The sequence below is a fragment of the Setaria viridis genome, chromosome 4 (genome assembly GCF_005286985.2).
Source record: "Setaria viridis chromosome 4, Setaria_viridis_v4.0, whole genome shotgun sequence".
Taxonomy (NCBI): domain Eukaryota; kingdom Viridiplantae; phylum Streptophyta; class Magnoliopsida; order Poales; family Poaceae; genus Setaria; species Setaria viridis.
In genome coordinates, this window is record NC_048266.2 from 32,729,294 (window position 1) to 32,749,601 (window position 20,308).

Here is a 20,308-nt window from a genome sequence, read left to right on the forward strand (position 1 = left end):
TGCATCGACACATGGTGGCCATGAAAAATAAGCTCGAACCGACCAAATATGTAGCTGCAGTGATCGAACGCGTTTCACGCTTACACTATTCTAGTCAAGTAGGTACAAAACACATGCTCGTTTATACGCAAACACATGCTAGTATAAAAACTTAATTTTAAGGGAAAATTACGGAACCACCGTGATGTCCTAGAAAATCTTTTTGCTGTAAATATTCACCCCTGCAAGAGCCACCATACCTCACACATATTTAGACGAGCCATGCTGCTTTAATTGCTTACAAAGTATTTTAGTTTGTTCTAAGTCAAACTGCTATAAATTTGACCAATTTTATAGGAAAAGGTAATATCATTTATGATGTCAAATAAGCATAATTAGATTCATTAGGAAATATATTTTTTATAATTTTAACGTGTTAGATGTTAGTACATTCTATATAAATTTGATCAAATTTAGAATAATTTGACTAGCATAAATCAAAATGTATTGTATTTCAAGATGGAGGGAGTATGCTTCATGATGTAATAATTTTTTTACAAATAGAAAAACTCGGTTCTCATCGCCGATTCTTTTGTTGGAATCGTCAAATAGTGTTGCGATTATACTTCTAGAAGCATTGATGGCTCTAAATTAATAAAAATGGTGTGAATCGATCAAGTATGTGCGTGATTTTTGTAACAAAATGATTTGTGAAGAAATCTCAAAATCTAAATGATATATAGAGGTGGTTTTTGTAATTTTCCTAAATTTTGAGGAAAACATGAAGAGTCTACCTTTACCCAACGCCCCCAAAGTTTCAAAGGCCTCCAGTTGTGTATTTTAAAAACAGAAAATGAACTGTCCATGCAAAACTCGTGAAATAAAAAACTGTTACACCAACCAAAAAGAGAGAAAAAAAAATTAAAAGGGTACAGAATGGCTGACACCGCGCGCCAGACGGCTCAGACTCTGAACCCAGTCGTTCAACACAGGAACAGGGAGCAACCAAACCAAGAGCAATGGAGGCGGCGGGGAAGAGCGTGTGCGTGACCGGCGCGGGCGGCTTCATCGCGTCGTGGCTCGTCAAGCTCCTCCTCTCCCGGGGCCACTACGCGGTGCGCGGAACCGTGCGCGACCCTGGTAAGGCTCGCAGACCCACCTCTCCTCCATCCGTCCGTCGCGCCCCCGGTAATTCTTGGCTGCAGGCGCGGGCGGGCGATTCCTGCGTACACGGGGTAGCTGTGCGCGGATAGAACTCGATTTTTTTGCATTTTATTGGGAGTTGAAAGAAGCCTTTTAAGATCCAGATTTTTTTTCTTATGCAAAAACAAGTTATGTGGTACTACCTCGTTGAGAACTTGAGATAATATATTGTCCTCAGGGTGAGGGGGGATCATATGAATTTGTGGAAGATTATGACTTCAGTAGTCCGTAAGAATTGGAAGCTTCTAGATTTACTAGTTCTAATCAGAAAAGAGATCCCTTACCCTTTCTTTATAAAATGATGAATATTTTTCCCTCCGACTCTCCAAGAATATACAGAAGGAACTGTGTGCAATGTCTATTAATTGGTAGTAGGAACTGTTGAGCATTTTAAAGCTATGGCAAAATGAATGATGTAAAAAAAAAGGGGGGGGGGGGGGGGGTTCCCTTTCTGTCGAAACTAATCTAACAGACTTTCACACAGTTTCTAGCCAGAAATGAAACACACCCTCAAACAACTGAAAAAAACGAGTAGTCCGTAAAGCTCCTAGCCTAATATACATGTTTTGTTTTCGAGAATATGCAGAACCAGGATAGCTGTACAAAGCCTGAAACAAACAGAAAAGTAAAGGAAAATAACACTCACTAACAGCAGGCTCAAAAAAAAAAATCAGGGCCTGCCAAACAAAAACAGACCAAGTTTTCCTTTTTTTTTTTTGGTTATGATAGACTGAGATTTGCTTTGCTACCATGAACCAAGAAATTTGTTATATAGATGTGAAGATATAGCTTGTGCATGTTCTAGGTGCTAGCAAGAATGCTCATCTCAAGGCGCTGGAAGGTGCTGGGGAAAGGTTGAAGCTTCTCAAAGCTGATTTGTTGGACTACAACAGCGTTGCATCAGCAGTTGCCGGTTGTGAGGGTGTCTTCCATGTAGCTAGCCCTGTCCCCTCTGGTCGATCCTCCAACCCTGAGGTGAATTTATCAAGAACATCTAGTTTAATTTTACAAAGTTTTGAGGTTCAGTGCTGTTATTTCTAGACTGCAACCTATGCTGTTGCTGGCATGGCTCCAAGCTCTCTGTGAAAGATAAATTGACACGTGTAATTTACCTAAAGATCTAGTTTGGTGAACCAGGGATTTTTTTCAGAATTCCTTCAAAATACTAATTCTAATTTTTAGGACAAAGGCTAATTCATTGAACGCCATAAATAGGTATGAGATGTGCAATGTTTTGACCATTCTTTATCTGTGTTTCCCTACAAACTTAATTAGTGCAATGATTTATCACCTCTGCTCTGCAGATTCATTTTAGCTTAGCTATCTGGTCCTATTGCTCATGGAACCTGTTACATATTACATTTCTTTTGTTTGTTCAGTGCTATTTTGTAGGTACACGTAAGTTTTGGTTAATTCATAGAAATAAGCATGTAACGTGATAGTTTACCCCCTTTTGTGCTCTTTGTGTAATAAAACTGATTTACAGGTGGAGGTCATAGGTCCTGCTGTAACAGGCACTACCAATGTGTTAAAGGCTTGCTATGAGGCGAAAGTAAGGCGAGTTGTGGTGGTGTCATCAGTTGCAGCTGTGCTCAGTAATCCTAACTGGCCTAAGGGCAAGCCCTTCGATGAAAACTGCTGGTCAGATGAGGAGTACTGCAGGAAGAATGAGGTGATACAGTTGTTAGTAAAGCAATGCCTTTGCATGTGCTAATATCCTTGTGGAAATATCGACATAGCATAGAAAGTAAATAATTATCATGTCCTATCACAGTTGACATCTTACTTGACAGTTTTAACTTCTCCGAGACCCTTTTCAGCCAAATTGGAGGGTGAAGTGATTAATAGAGCTTTATATCCAGGATGCATTCAAATTTACTGTTAACCACCATATAGTATGGAACCCTTTATTTGCTATTTTCACATGCTGAAATTTACATTTCATGCATTCTGTTTCTTTTTCTCATTGCACTTCTAAAAGGGAAGCAATCATTAACAGTTACTCTAGCTTGCTGTATCACATATATCCTCAAACTAACCCAAAGAAACTAAGGCTTGTCTTGTGTTTGTTAATCATAAACTCCCGCTCTGGCTTGCCTAACAAGAGTCTTTCATTATCCTGCAGGACTGGTATTACCTTTCCAAAACTCGAGCAGAACGTGAGGCTTTTGCTTATGCAGCAAAAACGGGGCTGGATGTTGTAACTATCTGCCCGTCATTGGTATTTGGACCATTAATGCAGCCTACAGTAAATTCGAGCAGTAAACTCCTCTTTAATTATTTTAAAGGTAGGGTAATAATATGATATCTTTGTTTTCTATTGTTTTGCATTCAGTTATATAATTAAATTATTAAAATGATAATCTACCCAACAGTGTTTGTCTATCACTTGTTTCTGATTATTCATTCATAAAGCATATTGATCAATAAAAAAAGTACTTTATCTATTTAGGATCAATATTTCAGTTTACCAACTTAATGCCATTTAGTGCTTTCTTTTGGAAGTAAATACATTTCTTCTGCAGGAGATCGTGAGACTGTTGAAAATAGACTCAGAAATATTGTGGATGTTCGGGATGTTGCTGATGCTCTTTTTATGGCATACGAAAAACCAGAGGCATCTGGACGATACATCTGCAATTCACCTCCGATAAAAGTTTCTGATATGATAAACATATTGAAGAATTTATACCCAACTTACCGTTATCCCAAAAAGTAAGTCGCCTCCTCTGAAATGGATCTGTTGTCTCCTACATGTAAGAAAACAGTTTCATCCCTCTGTTAACTTCAATAGCTGATTTTTATCTGCACATCTATAATACATACGGAAGTCATAACCTAATAAGAGAACGATGATAATATGCAACTGACTTGTGAAATAATAAATTTCAGTTTTTTTTGTTCTTCAGTTCGTTGTATAACTGCACCATTATACATGATAGGAGTATGTGATTCATATTGATTTAATACATGCATGAATGCACAAAATTTAGGGAGCTTGGAGTCTAGTTCTGAATGCTTTAGTGAGCCACCAAATTCCTATTCATATTGTTCTTCCTTTCAGTTTTACACGGTTGGAACTTATATTTTCTGTTTTTGATGTTTTGTAGCTTTGAGGAAGTGGAAGAGAGCTCAGTATACAGTTTTGAGAAACTTCAGAAGCTAGGATGGACCTTCAGGCCTGTAGAGGAAACCCTCCGTGACAGCGTCGAATCCTACAAAGCATTTGGCTTTCTGAACTGAGCATCCAACTCGCTCTGAATTGAGCTTCCAACTGGATTGGTTAGTCTGCTGTTACCACCGAACTCCTGCAAATCAATCTAAACAATGGAAAAGCAGCTCCAACACCCCGATCCCTCTCTGATTCATGTAAGCTGTGAAACAGGACGTGTTGGCCGTAACGGATTGAATAAAGGAATCACGAGGGAACAAGAGGTTCAGCACTGTATTTTTTCAGCCTGTTTCATATCTGGATGTTCTGGACCAAGTTCGTAGGCGTGGTGTTGATGACTTTATGGTTTGGGACGCGTTATACTTTCTATAAGCATAGGCACCAAGATCGAGGATTTTTTTTTAATGCAAAACTCGTGAGATTTATAACTGTTTATTTATTTACGACCTCAAAAGTATTGACGAACCCTTGCTGAAACAGTGAAACTAGAAGTGGGTAGAACCACTCCAGCAAGAGGAAGAGGGGTTGCTGACAATGACAAACAACCTGAAAAGGAGAATGTTACGAAAACAGAGACTTCCACTCCTAGACCTCTCTGGACTTGTGTAGTCGCCCGTTGGACTCGGCCGTTACTCTTCTTCATGCCATCACACATCTCTCCCTGAGTCCCTGTCGGCTATCGCTTTCACATACCCTGTCCCAAGTTCCAAGCGAGAGCAACCAGACCAGAAGCAATGGAGGCGGCGGCGAAGAGCGTGTGCGTGACCGGCGCGGGCGGCTTCGTCGCGTCGTGGCTCGTGAAGCTCCTCCTCTCCCGGGGCCACTATACTGTCCGCGGCACCGTGCGCGACCCTGGTAAGGCTCGCAGACCCACCTCTCCTCCATCCGCCCGTCGGCCGTCGCACCCCCAAGGTTTCTTGCGGCGGACGGTCCTTGCGTACACGGGCCACGGGATAGATGCGCGTAGATTGAATTCGATTTTTCCAATGAGCAGATGCGAGAGTGGGACACGTTGGGAATGTGGAATCGCATTTTCTTGGGAGTTGAAAGAAGCCTTTTATGATCCAGATTTTTTTAATACAAAAACAAGATGTGTTTTTTATTGAAACAAAAAAAAGATATGTGGTTTTTTTAATACGAAGGAGAGCTGCGTATCTTTGCATTAAGAAGAAGAATTAGAATAAATATTTTTACAACGCGGTTCGTCCGGCACACGCGCACACAGTTAGGATGTAGAAGCTGTATTACATATGGAAAAACAACAACAACAGGCTGATTTTAAAAACTGACTAGGCCAAATGACTACTAGCTCCTACTCCCAACAGTTGCTGCCGGCCATCCCAAAGTTATCATGTGTTTGGCGCCGGCTTCAATCCACAGTTGAGCCTGGTGTAGGATGGACGTGATCAGTTGTGCAGCTGACTGGGCTGGTGATCTGCCAAATACTCTTATCATTTCTTTCTTTCCAGATAGTCCAGGAAATCAACATGAACGATGAATCAAATCCTTTCTTCCTATGCTTGGACATTCCCACTGTCAATTGCATCCACCAGTCAGCTATTGTCGTTCCAGGACTTTGGATATGGATATTCAGGATCCTACTGACTGCGAACCAAATCTCCTGGGTATAGCAGCATGACGCAAAGAGGTGGTCAGCTGTCTCAATTCCTTGATCACATAGAGCGCACTCAGTACTATCTTGCAGTCCCCTTCTGTGCCTTCGCTCAGCAGTCCACAACCTGTCTCTGACGGCTAACCACATGAAAAACTTAACTTTCAAAGGTGCCCAAGTTCTCCAAATCGCATCTGCTGCAGGGAAGATGGCAGCTCCTAGAAACAGAAATTGATAGGCTGATCTTGCTGTGTATGTGCCTGAAGCTTTCCATCTCCATGAAACAATGTCTTCGGTCCCCAGTTGAAGCAGAACAGTGTCAGTTATGTGCCACAATTGGATGTACTGCAACAACGCATTGACTGTTGGCCGTCCAACAATATCGGAAATCCACCGTCTGTCAAGAAGAGCTTCAGCAACTGTTCTTGTTTTTGCAGTTTCCGGTCTGATCAATATACATGGGTCAGGTGCAATGTCACAGGGAGATTCATCGCCATTCCACTTATCTTTCCAGAATAGTGCCAGGTTGTCATCGCCTAATTGGACAGTTATTGATGCCTGAAACATCTGACGAAGTAGTTGATCATCCCCAAACTGAATTTGCAAATACTTCCATGGCCTATTAGCATCTGTTCGCTGCAGCCATAACCATCGCAGCCGCAGGGCATAGGAGGCTATCTTCAGATCCTGGATTCCTAGACCTCCAAATTTCATCGGCCTGCATACACCTGGCCAGGCTACCATGCATTGTCCACCCTGGCACTTTTCTTTCCCTGCCCAAAGAAATCCCCGGCGGCATTTATCAATTTCGTGTATTACCCAGTCAGGGATTTTCAAGGAGATAATTGTGTGGATTGAAATGGCACACATGACGGATTTCACCGTTTTTAGCCTCCCAGCTTTGTTCATTAGGGGTGCTCGCCAAGTCGGCATGCTTCTAGTGATCTTGTCAACAAGAGGCTGGAGGTGAACCTTTCTCAATCGGCCAATAGTCAGTGGCAAGCCTAGGTACTGAATGGCGAATTCAGAGATTCTAGCCGGCAAAATGTGTATGATCCTGTTCACCTGCTGCTCATAACAAGCAATGGGGGCAATGAGGCTTTTGTGCAGGTTTGTATGTAAGCCTGATGCTTTGCCAAAGAATAGCAGTAGTTCCCTGATTGCCACCATGTCACGCACCCTTGGAGCAACAAAGAGCATGACGTCGTCTGCATATACAGAACACTGATGCTGAATCGCTGGAGTTGCAGGCGGCGTGAGGATGCCATCCTGAGAAAAGATATGCGGTATTACCTCGTTGAGTACTTGAGATAATATATTGTCCTCAGGGTGAGGGGGCATCATAGAAATCGGTAGAAGATTATACTTTGATAGTCCTTCGGAATCAGAAGATTCCAGCGTTATTAGTTCAGAAACTCCTAGCGTAATATACATGTGTTTTCCCTGAGAATATGCAGAACCAGGAGAGCTGCACATCTTTGCATTAAAAGAAAATTAAAGATCAAATACAAAGCCTGAAACGAACAGGAAAATAAAGGAAAGGAACACTCACTGACAGCAGGCTCAAAAAAATTCAGGACCTGGCAAACAAAAACAGACCAAGTTTTCCCCTTTTTTCTCTTGTTATGATAGACCAAGACTTTTGTTTTGCTATCATGAACTAAGAAATTATTTTTTCATATGTGAAGAACTGAAGATATAGCTTGCCTGTGCATGTTCTAGGTGCTAGCAAGAATGCTCATCTCAAGGTGCTGGAAGGTGCTGAAAAAAGGTTGCAACTTCTCAAAGCTGATTTGTTGGACTACAACAGACTTGCATCAGCAGTTTCCGGCTGCGTGGGTGTCTTCCATGTAGCTAGCCCTGTTCCCTCTGGTCGATCCTCCAACCCTGAGGTGAATTTGTCACGAACATCTATTTTGTATTTTATTTCCAGAGTTTTGAGGTCAAATAAGGCGGTTACATATGGTTCAGTGCGGCTATTTCTATACTGCAACCAATGCCATTGTGGCCAAGGCTCCAAGCTATCTGTGAAATATAAATTTTGACACGCATGATTTTCTTAAAGATCTAGTTTGATAAAACCAGGTAAAATTTCAGAGTTCCTTCGAATTAATTCTAATTTATAGGAAAAATGCTAATTCATTGAATATGAGATGTTCAAATGTGAGATGTGCAATATTTTGACCATTCTTTCTTCTTTTTTTTGGAGGGGGTGGAGGGGGGGGGGGGGTCTTGTTTCCCTACAAACTTATAACTGCAGAGCATCATTTTAGCTTAGCTACCTGTTACATACGTTGTGCATTTTGTGTAATAAATCTTATTTGCAGGTGGAGGTCATAGGTCCTGCTGTCACAGGCACTGCCAATGTGTTAAAGGCTTGCTATGAGGCGAAAGTTGGGCGAGTTGTGGTAGTGTCTTCTATTTCAGCTGTGTCCAATAATCCTAACTGGCCTAAGGGCAAGGCCTTTGATGAAGACAGCTGGTCAGATGAGGAGTACTGCAGGAAGAATGAGGTGATATAGTTGATACTTCGTAAAGCAATGTCTTTGCTCCTGCTAACATTTATGTATGTATATCGAGATAATATAACAAGAATTATCTTGTCCTTCCATAGTTGACTTCTTACATGACAGTTTAAACCTCTCCGAGTTCCTTTTTTTTTTGTGTGCAAAACTGGAGGCTGAACTGCTTAGTACAGCTTTATTTCCGGGATGCAGTCTCAATTACAGTTAAGCACCATGTGGTTTAGAACCCCTTGTTTGCTATTTCCACATGCTGAATTTTAGTGTTTCTGCATTGTATCCTTATTTTTATCGTTGGTCTTCCTAAAGGAACCTATTGTCAACTGTTGGTTTGCTGTTGTATCATATAATTACAATGTCCCTGTACTAACCATGGGAACTATTGCTGGTCTTGCGTTTGTTCAATGGAAACTTCCTGCGCTGGCAGTCAGGCTTGCCTAAAAAGTTTATTTTTTTTTAATTACCCTGCAGGACTGGTATAACCTTTCCAAAACTCTGGCAGAACGTGAGGCCTTTGCTTATGCAGGAAAAACGGGGCTGGATATTGTAACCATTTGCCCGTCATTGGTACTTGGACCCTTGATGCAGTCTACAATAAATGCAAGCAGTAAAATCCTCCTTAATTATTTAAAAGGTAGGGTATTAGTTTTCCATTGGTTTACATTCAGTTATATAATTAAAATGGTAATTTACTCAACAGTGTTTCTCTATCTTCTGTTTCTGATTATTCATAAAGCATATTAATCAATAACTGGAAATTACTTTATCTACTTAAGATCAAGCTGTTCAGTTTAGCAACATAATTTAGATGCTTACTACCTTTAAAATACATTTCTTCTGCAGGAGATCGTGACACTGTTGAAAATAAACTCAGAAATATTGTGGATGTTCGTGATGTTGCTGATGCTCTTCTTCTAGCATACGAAAAACCAGAGGCATCTGGAAGATACATCTGCAGTTCACATCCAATAAAAGTTTCTGACATGATAAACATATTGAAGAACTTATATCCAACTTACCCTTATCCCAAAAAGTAAGTCGCCTCCTCTGAAATAATTTTGTCATCTCCTACCTGTAAGCGTACAATTGCTTCCCTTCAATAGCTGCTTTTTATCTGCACACCTATAACACATATGGACGGCATAACCTAACAAGAGAAGGATGATAACATGCAGCTGACTTGTCAAACAATAAAATTCAAATGTTTTTCATGTTATTATAGTCCTTCACTTCGTTCTGTAACCACCTTCATTTCGTTCTGTAACAGTACCGTTAGGCATGAATACATGATAGGAGAATGGCATGCATACTGATTTAATACTTGATGCGTGCACACAATTTAGGAGCCTTGGATTTTAACTCTACTGTCACTGGATTCCTGTTTATATGGTTTATCCTTTCAGTTTTACATTCACTTGACTTGGTTGGAACTTATTCTTTCCATATTTCGATGTTTTTGTAGTTTTATGGAAGTGGAAGAGAACACGGTGAACAATTCTGAGAAACTTCAGAAGCTAGGATGGACCTTCAGGCCTATAGAGGAAACCCTCCGTGACAGCGTCGAATCCTACAAAGCATTTGGCCTCCTGAATTGAGGATCCAATTTGGGCTGTTTTGTCTGCTGTTACCTCCAAACTCTTGCTAAATAATGATGTTTAGGGACAGTGAAAAAGCAGCTCCAACAGTCCAATCCCTCTCTGATTCATGTAAACAGTGAAACAGAACCTGTTGTTTGTAACGGATTGAATAAGGGAATCACGAGGGAACAAGAGGTTTAGCGCTGTATTTTTCAGCCTGTTTTATCTGGGTGTTCTTAAGTAGGCCAGGTGCTGACTATTCATTGGCTTGTGACGTATTATCATGGTCAGAAATGCACTCAGTTTCTGCTAGACATGCAATCAGGCTGCGGGTCATTCAAATTTCAAAGCAGGAAATAGATTTCACATTGAATCATAGTTCAATACAAATAATTCACTAGTTTTAGTCTTATAGAACTTGATCGTACCATCTGATCGTATGTATAGCTATTTCCTATTATGTGGCACATGAACCAACATTTCTGATGCTTAGCCTAAGTAGGGGTTTGGCAACATGGAGATAGCCGAGCAGGAGGTCTACGTTGGGTCTCCCTGTTGAGTTCCTTTAAAAAAAAGGTGGATTTCCATTGTTAAAGAACTTGTGCAAGCTTTTAAAGAGAAGGGCATCATTTTGCACCGGTAGATCAAGGATATCTAGCCCATCTTCTTCCTTGGGTAAACATACCATGCGCCAGACAGCTTTTGGAGGCTTCTTGTCAGTAACTGCCCCATGCCGCAACAAGTGCTTCTTGTACTTACTCTACTCCTCGAAGGAACTCGTAGTCTTGCGCGCTAGAAGGAACTCGTCGAATCTACTCTACTCCTACACCTAGGATTTTGGTGGCGTGATGTCAAAAGATTTTATTGATGGATCGATTGTTACTTTTACAATGACTAGGAGTACATATTTAATATACCTAGACTAATGACCCCAGTAGTAACCGTACCAAAACTTGCCCTAATACTAAATATCTAAATAAAAGGAACGTAGAGTCACGTTCGGTGAAAATCCCCTGCTGACGCCAGCTTCCTTAACCGATACGTATTTATCCGCTTGTCCTGAAGCCACCACATTATGAGCCGTGCGTGGATGCATATGCATGCATGGGTACGCGGCTTGCATGGCACGTACGTAGCCATGCATCCACACTTCCACAGAACTCCTGTGCAAAGGACGTCGTACGCAAATACGAAGCCGGATAGCAACATGTCACTTGCACAGGTCGGCACTTGGTCCAGCATCAACTTTATAAGCTCCATCAGCTTCGTCGGCTGGCCTCTTCCAATCGGACTTGTCATCTTCTATCTTGATTCTAATTGGTCCATTCCTCCCGATAGCTTCAGTTATCTGATTGGCTAAAATCTGGTATCAACATCTTCTACGGAGAGACAGTGGATGGGACAATCGACATTGCTTAACACATACGTATATTTCTCTACAAGAAGCATCCAGTAGATGGGTGTGCAAAGCGGAAGAAATGCTACCTATCTCCTACGGAAAGATAGCGGATGGGACAATTGGCATTGCTTAACATATACGTATATTTCTCTATAAATGCGTATGCAAAGTCCAAAGTGGAAGAAATGCTACCCATCTCCTAGCTACCGAGACTTCCTTATCCCCTTTGTGAGCGCCCATAGTTCTTCCCCTAGAAACATTCACCTTCCTGTTGTCCCTCCCCTTCCCTTCCTTATGGGCTCCTCCTTTCCCCAACTTGGTTGCCTTCTCCAATTCTTGGCAAAAGTTCCCAAGATGATTTCATCATGATCAAATCCGACCAAGAGTGGCGTTGGTGGATCTAGGTGGCGGTGGCACACAACCAACCGTGTGTGGATGGACCGGAGGCACCATTACTAGAGCAAGACATCGCAACAGCTACAGGTAAGTTTTTTCCTAACTGAATCAAAGTTTCTTTGAAATTATTCAAAGTTTTCAGGATTATTGGTTGAACGGATTTTAAATAGAAAGTAACACCAAATTAATTGGAAGGTTTTTGCATCAATTCAAAAGTTTTCATTGTACCGTTCAAGTTTTTCTATTTTTGAGCTTTGTTACTTGCAGGTGCTTTCCTTTCTTATCCTTCTTAAAAAAAGAATTAAATATATTTACACATAATTAAAAGGGAATTATAGTAATTTCTCACTATTTTTGGTACTGGGTTCCACCAAATTGATACTTCTTGGTACTTCTCTTTTAGTACTTCATGGTACTTCCTTTGTTTCTACCGTTCGATTTCGCCAGATGGACGACACTCTAAAATTTCTATTTTTATGATAGTTTAAAGTTATTTTTTTTACTATCGATGTTGAAGACGATCTAGCCGCTGTGGGAAGGAGGAGAACTGATGAAGGGTGCGAGGGGAGATGGGAATTTACCGTGAGATCGTTAGAACTCATTCATTCAAGCAGAGGAAAATAACTGGGTTACTGTCCCCATATGTTCATTGGGAAGGGAAAGCTTAGTAGTTGATTAGAAAGAGATGGGGAAAAGGAATTCATTCGAGCGGTCGCATGCCATGCATGCTGTCGGCCCCTAAAAGGAACTCACCGCTCCGTTAGTGTTTGTTTCCTAAAGCAGCAAGCCATCAAGTAAAACATCAATCTTGGTAAGGAAACAATCAACCCAAGTGAGCTGTACAGCAAATGCAAAAGAGGAACATCTCTAACAAACTGCAAACTGCAAAAGGTATTATTGCTTCTGAACAATTCACGCACTTCATTTCTTGGATGCCAGTGCAGCAAGATGTGTACCACAAGTTCTGCTGACGGTTTCTCGTAATCCAGGCATGCCGCATGCCCTTTCAAGAGACGACGACGAAGAAGAATGTGTGCTCTCGTGCTCACAGAGCAGGGTGCCCACAGGATCCCATCTAGTGCTCTACGCATGTACCCAGCATACGCTATGCTTGTGGTACACGATGGTAAATTGGCAACTCCAGCAATCTACACCACCTCACCATCTCTATCCAGAGTGAGCACTTGCAGTTGCACGAGGTGAATATCTTGCAAGCAATGTTTTGCATCATCACTAAACAAAACGCACCAGATTTGGAAGCAAGTTCCAAAAGAGAAATTATACATTGTGTGTACTGTTCATTTGAGTACAACTCAAGCACAACATTATGTGAGCTTCCTATATATCCAAGTGGTTTCAGCCGTTGGATCTTCTCTTGTGGTGCTCGGGTCGTGTTGTGACCGTCGGATCCCGCGCTTCGACACCGAAATCGTGCTGTTGTACGAGTCTTTTTCCTCTCATGAAACACGTGCTCATGCATGCTCTCGAAAAAAAATGGGCTGTACTAAAAGCTGTTGTGTGTGCAGCTGTGCTCATTCAAGAAGTAAAGCCCCTGCAGCCTATACCTCGTTGGCATCAGTATCTACAGGATACTACTAATAAGAGAGAAAAATCAACAGTAAACTCTTGAGACACTCAGTCACACAGACATCGCCGCCGCCGTACGTGTAACTCGATCGATCGTACGTAGGCCAAGACAGGGAGAGGATGGCGACGACGGTGTGCGTGACCGGCGCCGGGGGCTTCGTGGGCTCGTGGCTCGTCCAGCGCCTCCTCGCCGCCGGCCGGTACACCGTCCACGGCACCGTCCGCGATCCCGGTAACATTTCTCGATGCGCAGCTCAAAGATTTTTTGAAGCCTTGATCGAGCACATTGCCTGTCGAGTTCTTGTTCCTCTGAACACAAGTTAGAGCTGATCGAGAGCATGTGACGATCGATTTGTGCGCAGGCGGCGCCAAGAACGCGCACCTGGCGGCGCTGGACGGCGCGGCGGAGCGGCTGCGGCTGTTCAGGGCGGACCTGATGGACTCCGGCAGCGTGGCGGCGGCCGTCGCCGGCTGCGACGGCGTGTTCCACGTGGCGTGCCCCGTCCCCGACTACGCCCTCACCGATCCTGAGGCACCTCATCACTTCACATTTTCTTTCACCATCGTGTCGCCATGCCTTCGTGTTCGATCTCATCAGACACCATGACTCCATTTGTTGTTTCAGGCCGAGCTGCTCGCTCCAGCCGTGGCGGGCACCGTGAACGTCCTCAAGGCGTGCTCCGAGGCCAAGGTCAAGAGGGTCGTCGTGGTGTCGTCTCTCTCCACCGTGCTGGTGAACCCTACCTGGCCCGAGGGCAAGGCCATGGACGAAGCTTGCTGGTCTGACGTCGAGGTCTGCAGAAACACTGAGGTGACCAAAAACTTCGTGATCCTATATGTTCCCGTCTGGAAAATTTCGTGTAGTAAGCTACCCACGCCACTGACATGTAGGCCGATTGAACTTAATCCCTCTACGTTGAAACAAACCCTACCGTGTGGCACGCATATGTTTAAGTGGAAGGAATCTTTATCTTTGTGGCTTTCTTTTTTCCATGTGTTGTACTCCCTCCGTTCCAAATTGCAGGTCATTTTGACTTTTCTAAATTCATAGATATTATCATGCATCTATACATATACTATATTTAGATGCACAATAATATCTATGAACTAAAAAACTAAAATGATCTACAATTTGGAACGGAGGAAGTAATTTATAATCAAACCTACTCCTATGTGTAAGAATGACACGTGGTTTTACCGCGTGTGTTTGAGGAAAAAAAACTTAGTATGGCTAAGTTTAAATAGCCATTGCCTAGCAGCTATATCTGGCTATAGATGTAGTCGAAGATTTAAAACCTTGATTTTTTTTTGTCTTTAGTTGTTTCTATCAGTGGTGCATTCCCACCCTCCGTGGCCAGCTGTTATTTATATTTTGTTGTGTTTGTTCTTTTTTATTGTCCTCTCCTTTTTTTAAGTAATATATAACACCGCAAAGCTCTTGCCGTCCTTTAGGGAGAAAAATCATCACTATCTCGCACACTGGCGGAGCTACAGGGTATGCCGGGTGGTCCGAGGCATACCCTGGTCCCAGCATCTTAATTACCTGGTATGGAGTAACGGAGTACATCCGTCGCGTGCAGCCCGCCTGGTTCCTGAATCGTCACGCCTGATGCCTAGTTCGGTGCTTCCTTTTCTGCCCGACGTGGAAACCAACTTGCAGCCCAAGAGGCAGGAGCCCACGAGGCCACAACTTGACGATTCCTCCCGTGACTCCATGAGCGTGATCCATCCCTCCGGACCCTAGTCCTATGCGGCTCTGCCACGACATCCAGCCCAGCAGATCGATTCGACGCGACGATTCCTCCGCTGCAGCGCCGCCACGACGACGTCAGATCGCCACGGCTCCTCCCGTTCTCCACGGCAACGCCACCAGCTGCCGCACTAGGCCACCCGGGCCGGCAGCGCGTTTGCGCGACTGCGCGTGGGACATTGTGCTGTTGCACGAAAACTTCTGATCATCCACAAGAAAAACTTCACAAGAAGGTTAAAGATGAATCTATCTTCTATTTTATTTCTTATTTGAAAAAACTTATATTCTTAAATATTTTTATTTATTTATGTATGAGTATTTTTTTATTTCAGTTCGTAAGTTTATTGTAAGTTTATTTTATGCTTATATTTTGAACTATTTATATTGTGATTTGTTATTGTTTCTAGCTTAATCTTTGAATTTATCGAATTGTAAATGAATTTATCGAATTGAATAATTTTTTTTTCAGGCATACCCTATGGTAAAATTCTAGATCCACCACTGATCTCGCAACTATAGCAGATAGCGGTTGGAATGTTGTGCTTTATTAGGCTGGATTTTGGCAGTTGACCCAAGTGCTTATTCAGTATTGTGCTGCACCATTCTACCTGATTTTGTTGTTTGTCAAAACTCATATAATTCTGACCCGGTGGAGTCTTAGTTTTCACCCATCCTGATTGTGTTTCCTTGCAATCTTTACTGTGCCAGAACTGGTATTGCCTTTCCAAGACACTGGCAGAGCTGGAAGCATTCAACTACGCCAAGAGAACCGGACTAGATGTGGTGACACTCTGCCCATCCCTGGTGATCGGGCCCTTGCTGCAATCCACATTGAACGCAAGCAGCGCGGTCCTAGTTGATTTCCTGACAGGTTGCACTGCTTTCCTCTGCTCTGGAATCTTAGCTGTTTTCGAACACATATACTAGTTGATCGATTTGAGCCGTGATGTGGTTTGTATTATCTCTGTACAGGAGATCGTTTGGTGAAAATGAAGCTCAGGAACTTTGTGGATGTTCGCGATGTCGCTGATGCTCTTCTTCTGGTGTATGAGACACAGGAGGCGTCTGGGAGGTACATCTGCAATTCGCACCCAAAGCATGTGTCCGAGGTCATAAAGCTACTCAAGAGCTGGTACCCAGCATACAGATATGCCACCAAGTAAGCCTGTTCTTGAAGCTCATGCAGTTTTTACGTCTCTTTCAAATCAAATTATAGGTGGTTTTATTTTCAAGATATATATTTTTTTACTGTATGTAGAACATATATTGTCCACGGAAATACTGTTCTGGCTCTAGTAAATTCTTGGCACGTGCCTCTCATTGATATGGACGCATGAGGATCTTATCTACACCATGAATTTGAAATCTTATATCAAACCGCTAAATTCACAAAAGTTTGGCGTTGTTTTCGTATGCACTAAGTTCGTGTTGTTCCATCAACTCTTCATTTCTTTTGGGGCATGATGAATTTGAAACGGCATGATCACTGTGACCTGATGTACTGCATCTTGTTCCAAAACCAATTGCAGCTTCGTCCCTGTGAGCGATGAGCCTTCATTTAATTCCAAGAAGTTGCAGGCGCTGGGCTGGAAATGCAAGCCGCTGGAGGAGACCCTCAAGGACAGCGTTGAGTCCTACAGGAAGGCAGGTGCCCTGGATTGACCAAATAGTGTCCTACACATTTCGAAAATCAAATTCTCTGTCTTGTAGTACATCCTAATCCTGAGAAGGACTGGGATGGGTAATGTAAACACCAGAAGGACCAAAGCTTGTTCGTGTAATAGGCGGCAACAAGTATATGAATTCATATGAAGACATGCTATGATTTGAAATTTTGAATATCAAGAACTGAGGGCACCTCTCTGCATCGTTCGTTAAAAAAAAATAATCACACTACAACTCAGTTCATGAAGCAGGACGATAAATAAGAGGGTGGAAGACTAAATGATAATCCCTCCGTCCCAAATTACTATTCATTTTGATTTTTTAGATACATAGTTTTTATTATAGATTTAGATATATATATCTTAGATATGTAGAAAAACTAATTTATCGATTAAGATTTAAAATGACGGTCTCGCGCCACCAAACACGCCCATGAGAATGTGAAAATGGCCAGGGGCTCCACCGCGTGCGTTGTTGCCCACAAAGTACTCCACTTCTCTATCCAACTCGTAGTACGAGACGTCAACAATAGCGGCAAATAGTCAACTCCCACAATTTGCACGAGCTGAATATATCTCCCAATCAGCCGTGTTTAATAACCTGCGATCTTCTGGAGATATCCGAATCAGTCTACGGCAACAAGACGATCGAGGCCGTCGTCGAGACACCGTACCAATGGAAGGCGCGGCGGGGAGGACGGCGGCGGCGGCGGCAGTGTGCGTGACCGGCGCGGGGGGCTTCGTGGCCTCGTGGCTCGTCGAGCGCCTCCTCGCCGCCGGCCGGTACACGGTCCACGGCACCGTCCGCGATCCGGGTAATCAGCTTCCTTGTCCCTGACACCAACCTCCGGCGAAACCATCGTTTGCCTTCTCAACTTGTTCTTGGAGATCGAACTCTCCAGCGTGGCGGCGTCCGTGCATATAATCGTGTGGATGATCCGTGACGCGCAGGCGACGCCAAGAACGCGCACCTGGCGGCGCTGGACGGCGCGGCGGAGCGGCTGCGGCTGTTCAGGGTCGACGTGCTGGACTACGGCGCCGTAGCGGCGGCCGTCGCCGGCTGCGACGGCGTCTTCCACGTCGCCTCCCCGGTCCCCTACGCCATCACCGACCCCGAGGCACCTCACCTCGCACTTCCAGCTGCTCTGCTTTCCCTTTCTTTTAATCTTTCCTCTGCGTCACCATGCTCATCCGACACCGACCACTTGCTACAGGTCGAGCTGCTCGCCCCCGCCGTGACGGGCACCATGAACGTCCTGAAGGCGTGCTCCGAGGCCAAGGTCAAGAGGGTCGTCGTGGTGTCGTCTCTCTCCGCCGTGATGGTGAACCCTGCCTCGCCGCAGAGCGAGGTCATGGATGAAGCTTCCTGGTCTGACGTCGAATTCTGCAGATCCACTCAGGTGATTAAAAAAAGCTTCACATCACACCCTGTTCCTCTCTAGGAAAATCGATGATTTTGCCTGGGTGTCTCCCTTACATGTGGGACCACCAGTGCCATTGACATGTAGGCCAGTGTTGACAACCAAAATGGCACAAGGCTGATTTTCTGAGCAGAACCGGCTAAGCCGGTATACACTGTCGGCCAAGCTTATTTTCCAAACCGGCCCATAACAGTTTGTATCCATCATGACCCTGCCCATCTCAACAAAGTACAAAGATATCGCACAAAGCGCCACCGCCATGTGTTCATTGCTGTCGAGCAACAGAAAGCGACAGGGAGGATAACTCAAGCTGGACTTTTGGTAGTTGATAGCGACGCTGTCAAGCAGTAGTATTATCTTCTTCTTTGCATACCTAATCATGAAAACATTTCAAAATTTGATTTTGTCTCCAACCTTCACTCTGCCAGAACTGGTACTGCCTCTCCAAGACACTGGCAGAGCTCGAGGCATTCGACTACGCCAAGAGAACCGGGCTGGACGTGGTGTCAGTCTGCCCGTCCCTGGTGATCGGGCCCCTGCTGCAATCCACGGTGAACGCGAGCAGCTCCGTCATAGTCGACTGCTTGGAAGGTAACTAAAGTTTAAGATGTACCCCGTTGTTTCAAATTATAGGTTGTTTTGTCTTTTATAGATTCATGGAACGTGAGTAGTATTTACTTTATATCTAGACATAACCATATATCTAAGTACATAGCTAAACTATGCATCTAGAAAAGTTAAAATAAATTAGAACGAAGGGAGTAAGAATTCTCATCTCACTTTGCTATGCTCCGAGCCTCCGAAAACCTGAACCGGAACCTTTCATATGCTGTTTCCAGGAGATCGCGAGGTGAAGCTGAAGCTGAGGAACTTCGTGGACGTCCGCGACGTCGCCGACGCTCTGCTCCTGGTGTACGAGGCTCCGGAGGCGTCGGGGAGGTACATCTGCGATGCGCACGCGAGGCAGGTGTCCGATGTCGTGGAGCTGCTGAAGGGCTGGTATCCGACTTACAAGCATGCCACCAAGTAAAGCCTGCTCTTACTGAACATTTACATACTGTAAATCAAGTTCCAAGTTATCAGTGCCCGAGAACATATGCTGCATTTTGATCCAAACAAAGTGGCAGGTTCCTGCAAGTGAGCGATGAGCCTCTGTTCAGTTCCAAGAAGCTGGAGGCGCTCGGCTGGAAATTCAGGCCGTTCGAGGAGACCCTCAGGGACAGCGTCGAATCATTCAGGGAGGCAGGTGTCCTGGATTGAACAAGCAGAGCAGCGCCCTGTCCTGTACATCCTTCACTTGAGAATTGAAACGGGCAATGTAAAAGTGAAAAGGGAAAGTGTGTCGGCGTAATATGGCGCTGTACTTACTTTACAATGTTCTAGTTTAAGAATTCATAATCCTTATTATTGCTTTTCTAACTTATCATGAAATGCGTGGTTTGAATTTTAGGAAATAAACTTTATTTATTTATTTTTATAGACAAATCAGCACTTACTGTTTGGATTCAGTGGGTAAACTTTAGTCAACTAAAAATTAGCCTCGATGATCTAAACAGGTGGGCTAATAGTTAGCCAGTCATCGACTAAACTTTAGTTAATTAGCCCTCCAAACCCAGCTAATGGGGGCTAATTTTATACGAGAACGGTAAAAGGACTAAAAATCTTATCCTTTATTCTCCCACCCTCTAGGGTAGAATGTATTTTTATCAATAAATGGGCTAAAAATTAAATCTAGCTCCAAACAGAACTGCACTAATTTTAGCTAGCTAAATTTAGATATCTAAACTTTTTTTTCCACCATGGGCTGCTCGAATTTCATTACTTATTAAGCAACGAAATTACAAAGTATCCAATTTAGTTCTTAACCTGCAAATCAGAATTTAAATTAACACCGCAAAACGACACAAACAGACTACAAAGTTGAACTTTTTCGGGCACCGACATGAAACCAACATCTAACAAAGACTACATCTAAACACCAGGTCGCATTTCCATTTTCTAGAACTTATATTCTCCACTGCATTTG

General features: G+C 43.5%; 4 protein-coding genes across 8 annotated transcripts; all 4 read left to right on the top strand.

Annotated features, from left to right (window-relative positions):
- The first annotated feature begins 925 nt into the window (after positions 1-925).
- Positions 926-4,630, top strand: LOC117853112 (cinnamoyl-CoA reductase 1). 2 transcript variants are annotated; one of them, XM_034735482.2, is made up of 7 exons: positions 926-1,119; positions 1,988-2,157; positions 2,669-2,854; positions 3,308-3,470; positions 3,708-3,897; positions 4,293-4,464; positions 4,568-4,630. In XM_034735482.2, the coding sequence occupies exons 1-6, from the start codon at positions 999-1,001 to the stop codon at positions 4,423-4,425; spliced, it is 963 nt and encodes a 320-aa protein (XP_034591373.1). In that variant the 5' UTR covers positions 926-998; the 3' UTR covers positions 4,426-4,464; positions 4,568-4,630. The 2 variants fall into 2 exon arrangements, with proteins under 2 accessions (XP_034591373.1, XP_034591372.1); XM_034735481.2 differs by having other exon boundaries at positions 927-1,119; positions 4,293-4,630.
- A 306-nt stretch (positions 4,631-4,936) lies between these two features.
- LOC117853114 (cinnamoyl-CoA reductase 1) lies at positions 4,937-10,273 on the top strand. Its single transcript, XM_034735483.2, has 6 exons — positions 4,937-5,209; positions 7,689-7,858; positions 8,294-8,479; positions 8,960-9,122; positions 9,332-9,521; positions 9,951-10,273. The coding sequence occupies exons 1-6, from the start codon at positions 5,089-5,091 to the stop codon at positions 10,081-10,083; spliced, it is 963 nt and encodes a 320-aa protein (XP_034591374.1). The 5' UTR covers positions 4,937-5,088; the 3' UTR covers positions 10,084-10,273.
- A 1,282-nt stretch (positions 10,274-11,555) lies between these two features.
- LOC117853176 (cinnamoyl-CoA reductase 1) lies at positions 11,556-17,097 on the top strand. The gene is made up of 9 exons (XM_072293251.1): positions 11,556-11,947; positions 12,378-12,751; positions 12,850-13,299; positions 13,387-13,679; positions 13,810-13,979; positions 14,073-14,258; positions 15,906-16,071; positions 16,173-16,356; positions 16,727-17,097. Exons 4-9 carry the CDS (start codon positions 13,568-13,570, stop codon positions 16,857-16,859), a joined length of 951 nt encoding a protein of 316 aa, XP_072149352.1. The 5' UTR covers positions 11,556-11,947; positions 12,378-12,751; positions 12,850-13,299; positions 13,387-13,567; the 3' UTR covers positions 16,860-17,097.
- Positions 17,098-17,369: 272 nt separating this feature from the next.
- Positions 17,370-19,705, top strand: LOC117851796 (cinnamoyl-CoA reductase 1). Of its 4 annotated transcripts, none has more exons than XM_034733694.2 (6): positions 17,374-17,676; positions 17,813-17,979; positions 18,076-18,261; positions 18,711-18,873; positions 19,122-19,308; positions 19,404-19,705. In XM_034733694.2, exons 1-6 carry the CDS (start codon positions 17,538-17,540, stop codon positions 19,540-19,542), a joined length of 981 nt encoding a protein of 326 aa, XP_034589585.1. In that variant the 5' UTR covers positions 17,374-17,537; the 3' UTR covers positions 19,543-19,705. The 4 variants fall into 4 exon arrangements, with proteins under 4 accessions (XP_072149353.1, XP_034589585.1, XP_072149354.1 ...); XM_034733695.2 differs by having other exon boundaries at positions 17,380-17,676; positions 19,410-19,705; XM_072293252.1 differs by having other exon boundaries at positions 17,370-17,676; positions 17,813-18,261.
- The last annotated feature ends 603 nt before the right edge of the window (positions 19,706-20,308 follow it).